The sequence below is a fragment of the Lethenteron reissneri genome, unplaced genomic scaffold (genome assembly GCF_015708825.2).
Source record: "Lethenteron reissneri isolate LAM-NWPU_2019-01 unplaced genomic scaffold, ASM1570882v1 scaffold_1436, whole genome shotgun sequence".
Taxonomy (NCBI): domain Eukaryota; kingdom Metazoa; phylum Chordata; class Hyperoartia; order Petromyzontiformes; family Petromyzontidae; genus Lethenteron; species Lethenteron reissneri.
In genome coordinates this window covers 32,451-46,898 of record NW_026891153.1, presented here as the reverse complement: position 1 = coordinate 46,898, position 14,448 = coordinate 32,451, and the positions used below count along the sequence as shown (strand labels likewise).

Here is a 14,448-nt window from a genome sequence, read left to right as displayed (position 1 = left end):
AGAGGCCGATCGGCTGCGCGAGTTACTGCGGGAGTATGCCGACGTGTTCAGCGAACACGACTCGGACGTGGGTCGGACCGACCTTGTTAAGCACCAAATTGACACCGGTGCAGCCCGACCCATCAAACTCCCTGCGTACCGAGTGGGCGCACCCGAACGCACCCAGATCAAGGAGGCGGTTGGGGACATGCTTCGCGATAACATAATTCAGCCCTCGGCGAGCCCCTGGTCAGCCCCAGTGGTACTAGTAACGAAAAAGGATGGGTCAACCCGGTTCTGCGTCGATTACCGTAAACTAAATGCAGTCACGCTCGGCGATGCCTTCCCCATACCCCACATCGACGACACCTTCGACAGTCTCGCAGGAGCGCGGTATTTTTCCACCCTCGATCTGGCGTCCGGTTACTGGCAGGTGGAGATGACGGAGGAGGATCGGCCAAAAACAGCATTCACCACCCCGATGGGCCTGTTTGAGTTTCGAGTGTTGCCGTTCGGACTCACTAACGCGCCCGCGACGTTCCAGCGGTTGATGGAGTTGGTGATGCGGGGTTTGCAATGGGAACAGTGCCTGATTTACTTGGACGATGTGATAGTGTTCAGTAGATCTTTGTCTGAGCATTGGTCCAGGCTTCGAGAGGTGTTCCAGCGACTGCGAGCGGCTCATCCCAAGCTCAAGCCACGTAAGTGTTACATCGCACAACGCGAGGTGGGGTACCTCGGGCATCGCGTCAGCGAGGCAGGCGTGCGCACCGATCCGGAGAAGGTACGCGCCGTAGTGGAGTGGCCACGGCCAAGGAATCTGACGGAGATCAGATCATTTTTGGGGCTCGCCACCTATTATCGTCGATTTGTAAAGGGATTCAGCGAGATTGCACGCCCCCTCACCCAACTCACCTCCCCTAAGCACCCCTATCAGTGGACGGGGGCCTGCCAGACGGCCTTCACCACTCTCAAAGACCACCTCACCCACGCCCCCACCCTCGCTTTCCCCGATTTTACCACCGATTTTATTTTGGACACCGACGCCTGCAGCAGCGGGCTGGGCGCGGTGTTGTCACAGGTACAGGATGGGACGGAACGAGTCATCGCGTACGCCAGCCGGACCTTGAGTGGGGCCGAACTGAACTATTGCGTGACCCGCCAAGAGTTGTACGCCGTGATTTTCGCATGCAAACAGTTCCGGCCGTATTTGTACGGCAGGAGATGTCGCGTACGCACTGACCATTATGCTCTGCAGTTTCTGCTTACATTCAAGGAGCCGCGGGGGCAGATGGCCCGGTGGTTGGCGCAGTTGCAGGAGTACAACCTGCAAATCGAGTATCGGGCTGGCCGGACGCATGCAAACGCGGACGCCTTGTCGAGGCGACCCACGGTGTACGCCGAGACGAGGGCGGAGGAGGCCTGCCCGTGTTTCACGGGGGGACGCTGCCGGCAGGCAACGGACCCCCGAGAGGCCGCGGCCACTGACCCCCCCCCAGCGAGAGAGAGTGCAGTGTGCGCCACGGAAACCCTCACAGGTGGCACTGAGGATCCCGTCGACCGCCCGGCAAGCGCGGGACCCGCGGCTCGGGACCCGATTGGACGGATCCAGGAGGACGTCGGCTGCGCCTTCCCGGGCCTAAACGACGAGCAGCTGAGACAGACCCAGCAGCGAGATCCGGATCTGGCGGCAGTGGAGGCGACACTGCGGGAGGAAAAGAGCGCCCTACCAGGACCCTGGAGCGGTTTGTATGCCCGGTTGTGTGTGCGGAACGGAGTGGTACGGGAGTTAACCGAGGCCGGCCAGCCGGGGTGCATCTGTGTTCCTGCCCAGGTGCGACCCCAGCTGTTACGGCTGGTGCATGACCACCCACTCGGGGGCCACGATGGGGAACGACGCACTCGAGAGACCCTGCGTCGCCAGTATCTCTGGCCCAAATTGGCACAAGATGTGGCCGCCTGGGTGCAGGGCTGCCGGGCCTGTCAGCAGTGTGGGCAAAAGCCGGCGAGGTACCAGGTACCCCTGAGGCCGTTCCGAGTCAGTCGGACGAATCAGTTGGTCGGAATCGACCTGCAGGGGCCCTTTCCACGATCCCACCGGGGCAACCGGTATATTCTCGTAGCGGTGGAATACTTCACCCGCTACCCCGTGGCGGTGGCTATCCCGGATAAAACAGCCCTTGTAGTGGCCCGGGCCTTCGTGGAAAACTACGTACTTAAGTGCGGGATCCCCGAACGAGTCATTACCGACCAGGGTAGTGAATTCGAGGCCGAACTATTTCAGGCGCTGTGCCGAGAGTTCGGGATCCAGAAGGACCGAACCACGGCGTATCACCCCCAGGCGAACGGGATGGTAGAGAGGATGAACCAGACTCTGGCCGGGAAGCTTAAACGCATGGCGGCCGCGAATCAACAGGACTGGGACGAACACCTTCCCTATGCCCTGTTCGCCTACACCACCGCCGTTCACACCTCTACAGGACAGACCCCGTTCCTAATGATGTTTGGTCGCGAGTCTCGCCTGCCCGCAGATCTGCTGTTCGGTGTTCCTCCGCCGCAACGGGAGGAAGGGAGCCACCCCGTGGAGTACTTGCTGGAGACCCTGCGAGGGGCCAGGGGCCGAGCCTGCCCGCACGGAGAGGCCGCGCACCAGCGGCAAGAGCAGGGCGCCCGACCCCGTATGGAGCCCCCCTTCTACACTGCGGGCTCCGAGGTGTGGCTGTACACTCCCCGCGTCGGTGCCGGACAGGTGGGGAAGCTGACCACCTACTGGCGAGGACCCTGGATTGTGAGACGGCAGATCTCACCATGGACGGTGCTGATTCAGGGAGGAGAGAGGGGCCGGGAGATGGTGGTCAACATCCGCCGACTGAAGCCGTGGCGAGCAGCCCCCGAGGGGGGGAGCCCCGCCGTCCAAGTACCCCGAAACCCCGGGGTCCCCCCACCCCCCGTGCCCGGGGGCCTCGCGCAGTACATGGGCCCCACGGAGCCCCGGGCTCCGAGGGGCCCCGGGCGGGGCCGGGGGCGACGAGGACGGCGACCCTTAAACCCCACCGCCTCTGAGTTTGTTCCCCAGCCCGCAGGTGCCAGGGGCCGAGGGGAGCCGTTGGAATGGAGGAGGAGACCACCGCCGGAGCCCCAGGAGACGGAGCCGCCACCCCCGAGGCCAACCACAAGGGCCGGGCGAATCCCGCGGACCCCGCGGCGATACCTCGTGGGGGCAACCCAAGCGAGGTGCTCAAGTCAACCCGGGACGGGGACTGGCACCCCGGGGGGCTATGTGGTGCCACAGCGACGGGGCCGCTCTGCCGAGCCAGGGAGCCGCCCGGCTTCCCCCACCGCACTGCCCCCAATCACCCGCCCCACATAAGCACACACCCGCACGCATCCCCCCCCCCCCCCCCCCCATAGAGCTGGAAGGGAAGGTTACCTGATCGACCGGTTTTTATCCGAGAGACCCTTATCGGGATTAATTCTCACGGTTTCCGGCGATCAGGGAATTGGATGACCTCCCCCGTGCTACGTGGTACCGCGGCGCTGCTGCCGGCCTTAATATGGTGTGGTCGCGGCGTGGGGCATTCGGCCACCGCGGTTGAGGCGCATTTCCCCCCACACACACCCCCACGAGTCGACGGGGCAAGCAGGGGAGGCACGGGACAGCATGAATAGCGGGGTCACAGGGGCTGTTGCGCATCGTCATGGAGGGTTGGGATAATTGCGCTTGAGCGCGCAAGCCCCATTGTTAGGAAGGTTAAGGGAGTAATTAGGATTTACGCCTTGCACGCAGCACACTGATTAGCATATCAACAGCGCCTGGGGACTGCCGTGCGCGGGCTTGGGGTGCACGAGCCCATGGTTCAGCGCAGCATCCCCTTTGGAGGTAGGGAGGATAAATAGAGGAGCGCAGAGGGGAAATCGCTCTCTTACTCCAGCGCCAGGCGACCAGACGCAGCTCGAGCCAGCGACCCGGACGTCCGTGCGACGCACCGAGGCACGCGGTTAACACAAGGATCAGCGGACCGCCGTGGACACTTAACAGTGAGTAAGAAGGGGAATTAGAATCATAGCCGATAAATAGGGAATAGGTACAGGTTTAGTGGAATAGGCCAGCCTCGTCGACTCACTGATTCAACATCAATTCGCAGGTGGCATATAATAAATCATTAATAGCGAAGCGTGGTCTCGCGTGATCTTGTCGTGCAGTGTGAGCGTGTGGGTGCGCTGTGTGCACAGTGGTTCGCCACGTGAGTGAGCGCTGCGCGGAGCTGAGCGCGCGGGTTGCGTGTGGGAACGCGTGTGGTACTGTGTGTGCGTAAGCTCGCGGCGTGCGTAATCGGCGTACCCCAGGTGCGCGATTGTAACGTGAGCGGCCAGCGCGGCGCAGAGAAGCGCAAGAGTGAGTGCCGTACAGAGCTGTGTGTGTGGGTGTGCGCGTACGTAATTAACCATGCCTGCTACGCGGACCCGCGGTGGAGTGGAACCCTCGGGCGACGGCTCCCACACCATGGGTGAGGAACTTAGCAGCGGTTCGCTTAGCAGCGGGGGGGCGATTGATGATGCTAGCCCGGCCGTTAGCATTATCGAGGGAGGGATTTCGGGGGCTAGCGACCCCCACAACTCCCTCTCCTCTTCAGTCCCTCTCGACGACGCCCAGGCATTTCTGGCTGCCGCCCACGTGCTCCGAGCCCGGGATGTGGGCACCGTAGCGGTCGACGCACCAGCAGAGGCCTCGCTTGCGGCCCTTCGACGGGTTGCACTGCACGCGGGCACCGAGCAGACAGACGGTGGGGGGGGGGTGACATCGTGAGGAATTAAAGCAACCGTGCCCGCTCACTCATTCTCCCCTTTGATTGCTCGTTTGTTCATTGAATTGGAATGTTTTTGCTCGACGAAGACGAATCGGTCGTTGGAATCGAGGATGTTTGTTGTTGTTGTTGTGCACTGCACGCGGCGTGCTCTTGACAAATACGTCCGGTCATTGGGCATCTTTTTTCTGGCAACAAAACTGAAAGCTTTTTTTTACAAGGAATCATGTCTGCATTAACCACAATACTTGTGGTCAGAATGCAAACAAAAAACACACTGATAATATTCTTATATTTTGGTACTGGCAAAGGAGATCCCATGATGTAGATGCTTACCCCGAGCTCTCATTACTCTGATAGTGCATTGTCTTTGGGCTGTACGCCTTTTGGCGTCCTCTGGTCTAGCACCGTTTCAGACGAGGCTTGAAAAGAAAGCTGTCTCTGGTGTGGACCAATCAGTTTCAAGGACAATGCATACATTATCAGACTACGCTTTTTGTTTGCATTCTGACCACAAGAATTGTGGTTAATGCAGACATGATTCCTTGTAAAAAAAAAGGTTTCAGTTTTGTTGCCAGAAAAAAGGGGAAAACCCCTATTCTTATATTTTGGTACCGGCAAAGGAGGTCAACTCATGTCGAGCTCTTTGTTCGTCAACTCGTGTAGCCCGCACGGTATCCACTCGCTCCTGAACAGCGAGACGACTCAGAGGTGCGAGCAACTATGTCGAGGTGGGAACTGGCGCCAACGTTTGCAGTAGCGCCACGCTCCTCAATACATTCAGGCGCTATCAGCCACTGGCGGCTGATATGAACGTGTTGAGTTTCATGTCCTTCCACCGCACCTCCCGATTGGCTCAGTTGGCTACGTACGTTGCGACAGACGTTCAACATACACACGTGCACGATGAATCAGTGTTTACGTGTAAATAAGACCCAGGCGCTTAAACAAATGCCGCTCGATAATATTGGTTTGGAAAGCCAATAAGCCGATGGGCTAAATATATTGATATGTAGAATTCTATTTATATGTGCATAGCTGGGAGTAGCTGAGGGTTGGTGATGATGCTAATTGTGTCGCTGAACCTGCTGCTAATGATGATGTTGCTGCTGCTAAAGATGGCCATGCAGCTACTACTTCTGATAATAAGTCAATGATTAAGGCGATGCTGATGATGGTGATGATAAGTCAATGGCTAAGGTGATGCTGCTGAAGGTGATGATGCCGCTGCTGCCGATGCTGCTCTGCTGCTGCCATCTAAACATTCAACACGGGACCAACCCTCCATCAAAAACTCAGCGAGGCCTTCTTTGGTGTCGACTTTTAAACAACAGTTCAACGCAAGAGACACCACGTGAGCCCTCCTGCTCCCAGGGGAAGGGTGTCCTCGTCAAGTTACCTGCTTTCTTTTGTAAAAGCCCTTGCGGTCGCAGTTCGGGATGTAGATGCCTTTGGGGTTAAGCAAAGTCGTTTCTTTAAACAGCTTGATAACGCCTTCCATCCTTCTTTTGCACGGGCCCTGCAAAAGCGTTTTCGCGTGGCAAAGTGACCGCGTGGCCGTTAGCGTCTTGCGAGCATCGCCGTGTCTCAGCGCGCGACGGTTTGCGACGTGACCTCTAACGAGCAAAGCGTTCAGAAGAAGAAGATAAAGTGATTAGCCGGTACATGCCGAGGGTACCCTGATCACACACCGAATGCAAAGTCTCAGTACAGGATGGCCGTACCTGCCTTTGGTAATGCCAAGTACAGTAACAGAGGCCGCTCTCTCAACTGTTGAGAGAGCGGTTGACTCACATTTTAAAATAAACGTCCCGCTTGATGTGTTTTAAAACGTGTATATATACACACACGCACGCACATCTATATTCGGCATGGAAGAGGAGGCCAAACCACCCTCTTTAGTGGAGGCCCTTTCGCCAGCCGTGGCGTGAGCTAGATATTGAAGGGCTGCACCTTTGCCTATGTATGTCGTTTTTTTCCAAAAATATACAGATTAATAAAGTACGTAACTCTGCAAATCAATAAGCCTATGTTATTTTGGTGGTGCGGTGGCGCGGTGGTTAGCACACTACGTGATGAACCTGACGAAATTAGGTTCATCCCTTCCTCCTAACGTATGGATCCATTACAGGAGATGAAAGATGCAACTTTAGATTTGCTATCCACTCGATTGTCTGTTCAGACGCAGAGTGGATGTCTCGTCCGTTCCTCCTTCAAAGGCGTTAAGGCAGCAGCTGTTCATCGCTCGTCAGTGGTAACCACATGGTCCTGCCCCAAGCCTCTCCTTTACCAACAGACACCAAACCACGTGGTGAAGTATGGTCAACCAACCCCCCGTGACTAACACCGCGCGCGTGGGGAGGCTTCCGTCGAGTGGTGACTTGGTGAAGGGCCGTAAATGATCCTTTAGACCGGGGGTCCTCAAACTACGGCCCGCGGGCCACATGCGGCCCACCAAGGACATCTATGCGGCCCATGGTCACTAATTGGGCTGCGCTGGTGGGCACTCATTGGGCTGCGGTGGTGAGCACTGATTGGGCTGCGCTGGTGAGCACTCATTGGGCTGCGGTGGTGAGCACTCATTGGGCTGCGCTGGTGAGCACCGCCATGTGAGTTTGTCTCATCTCCGTATCGCAGGGGCCGAGTGTGGGCTGTGCGTGGCGAGCCGGGGCGTGCGTCCGCTCTGTCGGCTTCGTGTGCTCTGCACGTGAAGGACACGACGACCCGGTCGACTGCTCTTCGTGGGGAGTCAGCTTCCAGGCAGAGGTCGCAACCGGGTACCCGATACCCGTACCCTACCCGATACCCAGCTACCCGTACCCAGCCGGGTACGGGTAGCCGTTTGCGACCCTGGTGTGGCCAGGTACGGGTAGGCCGTGAGTCACTGGTGAGTCACCGTTTGTCACTCATTTCCCAACGTCTTGTCTCTTCTCACAATTCAAGTTCCTAGAATCAACCCACCCGCGCCTGCAACATGGCTTCATCCCAGAGGTCGCAACCGGGTACCCGATACCCGTCCCCTACCCGATACCCGGCTACTCGTACCTAGCCGGGTACGGGTACCCGTTTGCGACCCTGGTGCGGCCGGGTACGGGTAGGCTGAGAGTCACCGGTGAGTCACCGTTTGTCACTCATTTCGGGTAGGGTACGGGTGGCGTACGGGAACCCATACCCGGCCGGGTACGGGTACGGAATCAAAACCCGTTTACGACCTCTGCTTCCAGGGCAGATGAGCCCAACCCGCCTGGAGGGCCGGCGTCACGGACTCGCTCAAAGACTCGACTCTCACGATCCCCGCGCGTTGCACGCTCCCACACCGCCGTGGCTTGTCGCGCGCTCGTGAGTCGTGGCGAGCGTTTGGCTGATCCTTTCCGCCATCGAGCTCACGGGCGTCGTTTACACGTTGTGGGTGGGAGATGTTTATTGTGGGGATCTTGTACGACGCGATTGTTGTTGTTCATTTCTCTCGCTGCTGTGTTTTTTTTTCTCTCTCTCGGTGTATATATTGTACAGTTGGGTTTGGGTAATTTATCGTGCTGTCTTGTTATTGTTGGAGCGCACCTGCTTGTTGTTCTGTATAATTGTACGTCGGTTGCTTACTTGCGGGGGAGTTGGCAGCCGGGACGGCTGGAGGCTACAGAGAGGGGGGTGATGTAGTGACTGTGAATGTCACCGTGTGCTGCCGGGCTTAAGAAGCTACGGCGGATAATGTGTTGGCATTACGTGCAGTCACTGGGCGTAGTACAAGCCCTAGCGGGGCTTCGGTGAGCGCTGGTCAGTGCGGAGGCACCGCGTGCAGTGTGCGGTGCGGGCTCCCGGTGAGGGAGCGTCAGCCAGCCAGGGTTGCGTTGGGGCATGATACGCTGATTGACCTGCCGACACGTCACCGGATGATATTGGAGGGGGGCCACCGGTGGACGGGGGCCGCTGGGCGGTCACGTGGTATAGAGAAGCCCTCGGGATCCTTCGGGAAAGAGGTGGGCGGGGCGAGGGCCGGAGTCAGCCCAGCCCAGGCCGATATAACGGGGGTGGGGGGGGGGGCTCCGTGAGGCGGTCGTGGGTTCGTGTGGCCGGTGAAGAAGATTCACGTCGGGGAGAAGAAGCCTCTAGCCACGCGCTCCAGGACCCAGCAGCTCGCGGTCCGGGCCGGGATAGCGAGCCGTGTCTAGTTGTGCCGTAGCGTGGGATAGATGGGCATTCGACACCCAAGTGTAGCTCGTGTCGTGTTGTGTTGGTGAAATAGCGTTGCTCCCAAGACGTCTTCCGACTCAGTTGGATTCACTACGGGTGTCATATAAAACATGGATTTAAACAAATGCAACAAGCCTCCAGGAAAATTGTTCTTTAAGCACGGCGAGAGAAAAAAGGCACAAATGTTTTAAGGGACGCAGCACGTCATTTATTGCAGATAGTTTCACATCAATAATGTAATCTCAGTCAACACTCACCGTGTTTTTATTGATCCCCCCATTATTGGCAGACATTGTGTCAAAGGTAGATGGCACAGCCCTGCAATTCCTGCTCGTGCCACCGCTGGCAGATGGGGCACCACGAGAGGCGGGGGGGGGGGAGGGGTAATTTTGACTCTTTCACGTTGGCCAGAGATCTTTGAAGAGGACTTTGTACACGATATAAATACGTCATGACCAATGCCGACAGGAACTAAACGATGTTTGTCGTGAGTGTTGCTGTGTTGTGCATGTTGTCGACTTCCCACAGGATTATAAGATAAAAGACGTCGTGATGTTCTCACAGGTCAACAATCTTTAGGACCCGACGGGACATTCCATGACTAAAGCTTCATCCTCTGTTCCTGAGGATATCGTTTTTGGTTGCTTAGTACACTAAGAGAACAGATTTAAAAATAATCCATTCTAGATTTGACGCTTTCGTGACTGCAAGGATTCATACTCTTAGGTGTTTTCTGGTAAAGTCACGTAGGTATAAAATAAGTAAATACAATTTATATAAATAATAATACAAACAAAAAATAAAATAATGATATAAAATTTTCTTTTATTTCTATTGTTTTTATTCTTTTTATTCTTATTTTTCCCTACGTGATGTAGAAATACTAATGGATAATATAAATAAAACAATTATCTTTTAATATATATTTTTTTATCTTTTATTTTATTTTCTGCCTACGTGACTTTACCGAAAAAAACGAACACTTTCAAAATAATCCTTTTGTCGGAACATGAAACTTACTTTTTTTGAGGTGACTGCGAGTATCCAGCTATATATTTTCACAGAGCTCTATTACTTAAGATTTATGTTCCATTAAAAGTTAAGATTACGTTTAAAAATCACGACTTACGTCGGTAACGCTGAACACACAAAATTCATTATGAACGATCAAAGACAACAACAGTCTGACATTGTCACTTAAACAGTGTTTTACAGAAATTCAGGCAATTTAAAACAACACGTCACAATTTCTTGGCTGTAAGTTTTGTTTCTGTGTAACCAGTTTTCAAGACTTCAAGTCAAATTGTGTAAACGCACACAATCAACACGTATCCCCCGACAATTGTTTGAACATTTAGGTTGGTAGTTAGCACGTTTTAACTCCTCTGAATTTTCATCTGATTCAAACCCTGAGCCATTTCAATGTTTGCATCTCTCATTGCCACTGCCAAAAAATTAATTCCCTCAAGTTTAAAAATATTAACGATGCAGATATTACGATGCACTTTCGAACGACTTGTACTATTTCACTGTTCAACGCCTGACAGAGGTCGGACCACACGTTAATGGAAGCCTCATTTTTGTAAAGAGAAAAGTAAAAAATTGACATGGCTTGGTGATGGCCGTTCTCTCTCTTCTGAGGCGCTCTCTCGTCACCGTGGCGTGCGAGATGACCACCACCACCACAACCACCACCACAACAACAACCACCACGTGACTTTTCTTTCGTGTTGCGCTGCATTTAGCGCCACGGCGTGTGGATTTACAGCGTTTATTCGTTTGTTTGCTGGTGACTGTATTTCATATCGGAATCGCCTCCAGTGCTGTTGCTCCTGGCGGCAATAAAAGTTGTGTAAAAAGTCAAAAGTCTCTGTCTCTCCGTCTCGCTCTGTCTCTCTCTCTGTCTCTCTCTCTGTCTCTCTCTGTCTCTCTCTTCTTGTCTCCACAATCGCCGCCCATCGGAGCTCGGCGTCTGCGGCTCCTCTCCTAGGTGGGCGTCCCCGGCCCGAACGCTCGCAGGAAGCCCTCCTGTGTGGCAGCACAGAAACAGAACGGAAAGAGAGCCCCACCACCACCATCATCGTCATCATCATCACCTTTTGGCGTTGTTCTATGATCTGATACTGGTGGTGAGTCACTGGTACAGAGACACTGGGTAGAGAGACACTGGGTAGCGAGACACTGGTACAGAGACACTGGGTAGTGAGACACCGCTAGTGAGTCACTGGGTAGTGAGATACTGAGTAGTGAGACACTGGTAGTGAGACACTGGGTAGTGAGATACTGAGTAGTGAGACACTGGGTAGTGAGACAATGCTTGTGAGACACTGGGTAGTGAGACACTTTGGTTGAACGTGTGGAATGTTCGAACGCTCACTGCTGAGGAGAGGCTGCCACTCCTCTGTCGGGAGCTGGACAGGTACTGCCTGGATCTCTGTGGCATTCAGGTCCGGTGGACCGGCTCTGGCTCCTGACATCATGAGGGGTGGACAGTCCTCTACTGGGGGCAGGAGACTGCCAAACAACAGGTAGTGGCTCTTCTTCTGAATAAAAGAATGAAGGGGGCATGGGAGCGTGGCGGTGAGGTGTGGGAATCTGTAAGCCCCAGACAACTTTGGGCTCGCCTTTCCATCAACCAGAGGCGAGGAGTGGTGGTCGTGGTTACTTATGCCCCCACCGAAGACGAACATCCGTGGAGGGATGCAGGCAAGGCCGATGAGTCAGATGCCTTCTATGACCTCATGTCACAGGTGCTGGCTAAAGTGGCCCCTCGGGATAGAGTCATCTTGTTGGGTGACTTCAATGCCAGAGTTGGTCATGATGCTAGCACCTGGTCTGGAGTGATTGGAGGACATGGGTGAGATCAACTCAATAACAACGGTAGGAGGCTGCTCGATTTTGTGCAGCCCATGGGCTTTCAATTACCAACATGCTGTTCCGGCGCAGTGGTGTTGATGGTAGCGGTGTGTAACCCCTCACCCAGCCTCCCTGTTCCATGAGCCAGGTCTTGCGTGTGGTCAACAGCACAGCGGCCACCGCGTCCGTCAAGGGCCAAGTCTCCTCCGAGTCGCCCAGACGACCGGAGGCCCTCAGGTTCTTGACGAGCAGCGCGCAAAACACCACCATGGACAGCACGCAGCCCCAGCTCATGGGCCCCGCGGTGAGAACCTGCCAGGCCAGGGTCACGACCAGCCGGCGCGGGTCCACTTGCTTCGCCAGCTCCTCCGCGCGCCTCACAAAGTCTGGGATGGAGGCTTCGAACTCCGCCAGCAACGCGTCTCCTCGGGTGTCGAGCGCCTCCTGCAGAAGCTCCACACGCAGCCGCACGAGCCGCCGGGAGGTCTGGAGCAGCGAGCGCACCTCCCGGAGCTGCCGCTGGATTTTCCGCGCCTGCCGCTGCAGCTCCTGCCACTCCTTGAACTGCTGCAACTGCTGGAAATGCTCCTGCTGCATTTGGTGCAGCTGCTTGAACCGACGCATCAGCTGCACCTCCTGGAGCTGATACTTCTTCTGCAGCTCCTGCAGCAGCTGCTGCTGCTGCTGCACATCCAGGAGCTGCTCCTGCTGCTGCAGCTGCTGCACAAGCTCCTGTTGCCGCTGCACCTGCTGGAGCTGCTCCTGCACCTGCTGCATGTGCTGGAATTGCTGCTGCCAGAGCTTCTCCATCCACTGCTGCTGCTGCTGCTGCGACAGCAGGAGATGTTGCTGCACCGCCGGGAGCTGCTCCTGCAACTGCTGAAGCTGCTGCTGCAGCTGCTGCTGCAGCCCCTGCTGCAGCCCCTGCTGCTGCTGCTGCACAGGCTGCTGCTGCTGCTCCGTCTGCTGCGTCAGGTGAGCCACGTAGCCGGAGATGAGATCGCCGGTTACGATGGTCAGCAACTGCATCGCTTCATCCTCCTCCTCCTCCTCCTCGCCGCAGCCACCGCCCCTCGCCTGAATCTCCCCCGCAGAATGCGACGCGGCTTGGGCAGAGACCGCAGGCTGCATGGCGGTGTAGGCCTCAGTGGCGGGTGTTGACTTCGTTGTTGCTGATTCCGCTGCCGCTGCTGCTGTGGGAGGGTTGTTGATGTCGCGAGGCAATTGAGGAGGTAGAGGAGGTGGAGGAGGTAGAGGGGGAGGTAGAGGAGGAGGTAGAGGAGGTGACGACTTCGCGACTCGATGGAAGCTGTTGGCTTCTACCTCCATTGCGATTTGGTTAACGGTGATGTCGTCGGATCGATCCGTGGATCGATTCCTCCATGCGATTACGTTAGAATCGACTTCGATTGCAAGCCGTCGGTCGATTCTGACCTCGATTCACGATCCGCACGGGGGGGGGGTCACAGAGACCCGTAGACTACAGTAGAGATAAATAATAATAAAATAATGTAAATAATAATAGAAATAAATAATAAATCACGACGTACAGTTTTTTTGTGTGCCTTTTTACACCTGATGAAGGAAGCTTGTGTTGCCTCTGAAACGTCGTGATTTATTATTTTATTTATATTATTTATATTTTGTATTTTTACCTACGTGACTTTACCGAAAAAACCTACTCCTGGCAGTCACGAAAGCTTCAAATGTAGAATTACTGATAGAGACCCATCGACTATCTAAGTTGTCTTGTGGTTGTTGTTGTTGGTTGTTTGACTTGCATCCCACAGGGATTCTTGCACACAGTGTTGGTGTACACGGTGACTTTTTTCTGCAATGTTTTGCTGTCTTTTCTCGGATTTTCTGTTTGCACTCAGTCACATATTCACTACAAGATGTTTTTTGTTCATGTTTTTGTTTTTTGTTTGTTTTTTCAGTTTGCACATAGTCACTTTAAGATGTTTTTTGTTCATGTTTTAGTTTTTTGTTTGTGTTTTCAGTTTGCACATAGTCACTTTAAGATGTTTTTTTGTTTTTTCAGTTTGCACCCGATTCAAGAACCGCATGGCTCACAGGGCTCTACCTAATACATGAACTTGACTCACCACACAGAGACCCACAGACGACACCACGCAGACAGCCAATGACACCTGGGGGCTCTGCCCACGTGGTGCTTAAGCTCCGCCCCTTCCTGACACGTGACCCGCGCTGGGCGTGGCCAGACGCTGTCACGTGGGAGCTGCAGTGGAGCCACGTGTCTCTCTGCTGCTGCTGCTGCTACTTGAAGCCGGTACGGTTATAACAGCAATTGATTAACAGGTCACTTGCCTTGACGGGTTAGCGGATCAATTTTGACTTAAAACTTTAGTGACTGCAGGAATTCATATTCTTGGTTCTTTTGGTAAAATCGCGTCGATGGAAAATAAAAAATAAGAAAAAAAATGGAAAATAATAAAAGCAAAACCCGCCATTTTTTCAATATTTTATTATAATTTTTTTCTATTTACGTGACTTTATAACAGAAAGAACCAATAATATATCGAGGGTTAGCCGATTTCATTCGTTAATCGATTTGTTGTCTGCTGGGATTTTTGCACACAGAGTTGGTGTAACTGTG

The 14,448-nt window shown here is 54.5% G+C and overlaps 2 protein-coding genes across 2 annotated transcripts; both read right to left on the bottom strand.

Annotated features, from left to right (window-relative positions):
* Positions 1-4,609: 4,609 nt before the first annotated feature.
* Positions 4,610-6,298, bottom strand: LOC133362332 (insulin-like growth factor-binding protein 5). Its single transcript, XM_061581261.1, has 2 exons — positions 6,184-6,298; positions 4,610-4,735 (listed from the first exon to the last, which is right to left on the bottom strand). Exons 1-2 carry the CDS (start codon positions 6,283-6,285, stop codon positions 4,610-4,612), a joined length of 228 nt encoding a protein of 75 aa, XP_061437245.1. The 5' UTR covers positions 6,286-6,298.
* Positions 6,299-9,156: 2,858 nt separating this feature from the next.
* On the bottom strand, positions 9,157-13,146 carry LOC133362327 (bromodomain-containing protein DDB_G0280777-like). The gene is made up of 2 exons (XM_061581257.1): positions 11,955-13,146; positions 9,157-11,003 (listed from the first exon to the last, which is right to left on the bottom strand). The coding sequence occupies exons 1-2, from the start codon at positions 12,960-12,962 to the stop codon at positions 10,962-10,964; spliced, it is 1,050 nt and encodes a 349-aa protein (XP_061437241.1). The 5' UTR covers positions 12,963-13,146; the 3' UTR covers positions 9,157-10,961.
* Between the last annotated feature and the right edge of the window lie 1,302 nt (positions 13,147-14,448).